This window comes from Lactuca saligna, chromosome 8, assembly GCF_052625555.1.
Source record: "Lactuca saligna cultivar CGN05327 chromosome 8, ASM5262555v1, whole genome shotgun sequence".
NCBI lineage: Eukaryota > Viridiplantae > Streptophyta > Magnoliopsida > Asterales > Asteraceae > Lactuca > Lactuca saligna.
In genome coordinates, this window is record NC_136424.1 from 254,640,728 (window position 1) to 254,644,635 (window position 3,908).

Below are 3,908 nucleotides of genomic sequence, written 5' to 3' on the forward strand. Positions count from 1 at the left end.
CAACCGTATAATATAATAACAAGTATCGTCTATGGTAACAATATCATCAACCATAACATAACATATAAAGTTAAATATTCTTGTGCGTTACACGTTTGTAAATTAAAAGACTATCAAGGATCTAAACCAAAACTACACTAAAAAAACCGTCCAAAATCGATCCCGACAAACTAAAAAAAATTATTGACATGACTTTGTTCACCCATAAATAATGGGGCTTTTAATTTCATAAGGTAATAGGTAAAAGTCCATTTGTTAACAACGAGCCTAAATTAGGTAATTGGGCTTCTTGATCCTTATCCACTGAAAAGCCCGAATAAGAATTTGAGACCCGTATTTTTGGTCATCACTAATCGCAACTCGGTATGACCCGACCCGAACAAGCTATCCACACACTGAAACCCTAATACTATAAGAACCTCTTATTCCCCTCCTTTCAAACCCTAATCACCGTATCTCCATCGCAAATCGGCGAAATGCAGATCTTCGTGAAAACCCTAACGGGTAAGACGATCACCTTGGAGGTTGAATCCTCCGACACGATCGACAATGTGAAGGCGAAGATCCAGGACAAGGAAGGCATTCCACCGGACCAACAGCGACTCATCTTCGCCGGAAAGCAGCTTGAAGACGGTAGAACACTTGCCGACTACAACATCCAGAAAGAGTCGACTCTCCACTTGGTCCTCCGCCTCCGCGGTGGCGCAAAGAAGCGCAAGAAGAAGACATACACGAAACCCAAGAAGATCAAGCACAAGCACAAGAAGGTGAAACTGAGCGTGTTGCAGTTCTACAAGGTTGATGATTCCGGTAAGGTGCAGAGGTTGAGGAAAGAGTGCCCGAATGCCGAGTGTGGTGCTGGGACTTTCATGGCCAATCATTTCGATCGCCACTACTGCGGCAAATGCGGACTTACCTATGTCTACCAGAAAGCTTGAGTTTGATTGAATTAGATAAGTAATTTTTATATGTTCTGGATGATGTTTCTGAATTTTTGTGGTTATTTTTGATTAAAAATGGATAATTATGTTGTTTTTTTTTTACTTAATTTGAATGCTTTCACTAGAGTATGACATGATTTTCACCATTTTCACCTTGGATTACGTGCTAAGATTATACTTTGCGTACATATTCGATAGTTATTTGAACATATTTTGCTTGTAGAACTTTCCACAGAGTTTTTGCTTAAGCATGATATAAGTAGCTATTGATTACACAAATATACCAACATATTCGTCGTATAAGCAATAGAAAATGCTATACATATAAAATATATTTACACAATTAGAGATGTTAATTTTCATGGTTTGATTTTTAGGAGTAATTACGGAAATGGTTTGTCAAATTCCATATAAAAATGTCATTTTATTTTATAATTTAATATAATTTGATTTTAGGAACCGATGTGGCAGACGGCATGTCTTTGGAACATTGCCCTCGTCGGACCACAATTGAAAAAAACAAAGGGGGGTGACATGTTCTTGCGGAGGAGTGAGGACATATCTTCCCTCTGTCTTCTTTTTATTATTATTATTATTTATTTTAATATCAACTTTTTGTTAATCTTTTTATCAATTATAAAATCTTAGAGGTTAGTGTTTGGACCATCGGGCTCGTATTTAACTATTCTCTTAGAGTTTGTATTTTGTGAAAATATTAAAAATGCATCTTTTATTTGTGATTTTCATGTGGATTTTTCATCATGTGTATGTTTTTTAAAGTTTGCATATGATTTTAGATTTTTTAAAGTTTTGCATATGATTTTAGATTATAATTTTGTTGTTTTTTTGTTTCACATTTCAATAATTTACCGGCTCCCACATTTTGAATATCAAATATAGAAGTTTTTGGTTTTTTAGCTAGTTTTTGTATTTTGTATTATGTGAAAATTTTAAAATATGCATTGCTATTTTTTTGGTTTGTAGTTTAAAGTTTGTATATGATTTTAACTTTAATTTAATTATTTTTGATTTTATATTTAATAAATTACAATGATTCGAAGTCGGGATATGTAGTAGCAAAGTGTTTATTTATTTTTTATTTTTATTATTTGTATCTAAATCGAACAAATAAAAAATTGCATTTTTAATATAAAACAAACAAACCCAAATATATAGTGGTTTCAAGCTTCATAATAGATAGAGAAATCTCCGGAAAAATTTTAATATTTCATCATAATTTACGAAAAAGTTCTAAATTAAAATTTGTTTATGAAAAAAATCCTAATTAACAGTAAAAATGACGATTTGATCAATTTTTTTTTTTTTTTTTTTTTTTCTTCAGTTTATCAGTTTCGATATTTATCCGGTTTTATTAAAGTTCTATTATTTTATCATAATTTCATTAAAATCTTATTATTTTACTATAATTTGGGACTTATTCATAAATTATGGTAAAATAATATGATTTTAATAAAACCGGGTAAGTTATGAAATCGATAAAACGGAAAAAATATATTAAATTGTTATTTTTACCGGTAATTGGGACTTTTGCGGAAATAAATTTTAGTTTAAACTTTCATAATTTAGGGTAAATATTGAAATTTTTTCCGAGATTCCCTAATAGATAAATTAACTTTAGTGTAAAAAACTAAATTTTGATAGTGTTTCAATAACTTGTACCATATACAACTAAAATTATACTGGTCTAACGGGTACAAGAATCGAAAAAATTGTACCCATACCTTTACCTTGTACCTGGAAAGCCTCCACAAGTCTAGCCAACCCTCTTTTGCCTAATTGATATAGTCCATGAACCGGTTTCGATCCAGTCCGGCCGGTGCGGTCCAAATGTTCATCCCTAATAAATATACAAACACAAAGCTTATTTTATACTTCCCTCATTCATTTACTAACCACACTCATAAAAATATCATCATTAAAAGGAGAAAATAAATAGTTGATTAATATGGGTACAATACTTGTTAACTCGATGAAAAGAGTGGTTGATATTTTTGGAATTGCTGAAGCTGAAAAGTCACATACAAAGATGCAAAAAGTGTTGCTCAGACACTGTTATGCAGTAAACGAGCGTCTTATAACACACTACTTCAATGAGCATGATGTTTTTATAACGCAAACGAGCATCTTATAACACACTACTTCAATGAGCATGTTGTTTATCACTATGAAATTTATGGTCGGCGATTTAGAATGGAGAAATATTATTTCTAAGTTTAATCGACGATTCAGAGAGCACATCTAGACAAATTCCTGATGCAAGAGGCTATGAATGTTTTACTCTAATACATAAATACATAGTTGCAGTTCATCATGCTAACACACACACACACACACACACACACACATATATATATATATATATATATATATATATATATATATATATATATATATCATTACTTACGGAGTTTGTAGATGTATCATTACACTATATGATAATTCTAGGCTCACTAACATTCAAATGATATATGTTCATCATGTGAATGTACATGACCTTTTTAAAATGTTAAGGAGTTTGGATTGACTTCATTGGGTGTGTAGTAGTTGCCCTAATACATGGCAAGTGCAATGTACATGAGATGATAATGGACACCTAAGGGTTATACTTGAAGTCGTTGCATAGCAAGACCCGAAGTGTTTTTCAAAGGAGACAATGATTTATGTAAATGTATGTTGAAGGATAATTCAATAAGTAGAGTTGGAACCAGAAATATGTGAAGATAATGGTTGAGGGTTTTTGAACATAAGTTGACAATGATACAAGTAAGAAGATGGAGGTATGTGGTGGGTTTCAGTGGTTAAAACTTTAGTATTGTAACATCCCAATAACCAACCATATTTTTTTTTGAAAATCAGAGTATGAAATCACTTAAAAGGGGTTCCATCCATAATATCATCAAACATAGTATCACAAAAATCATTATCAAAAGCGGATTAAATTCTTGT

The 3,908-nt window shown here is 31.7% G+C and overlaps 1 protein-coding gene across 1 annotated transcript; it reads left to right on the forward strand.

Moving 5' to 3' along the window:
- Positions 1–423: 423 nt before the first annotated feature.
- Positions 424–1,048, forward strand: LOC145011102 (ubiquitin-ribosomal protein eS31 fusion protein). Its single transcript, XM_078969734.1, has one exon. The coding sequence runs from the start codon at positions 477–479 to the stop codon at positions 936–938; it is 462 nt and encodes a 153-aa protein (XP_078825860.1). The 5' UTR covers positions 424–476; the 3' UTR covers positions 939–1,048.
- Positions 1,049–3,908: the final 2,860 nt, after the last annotated feature.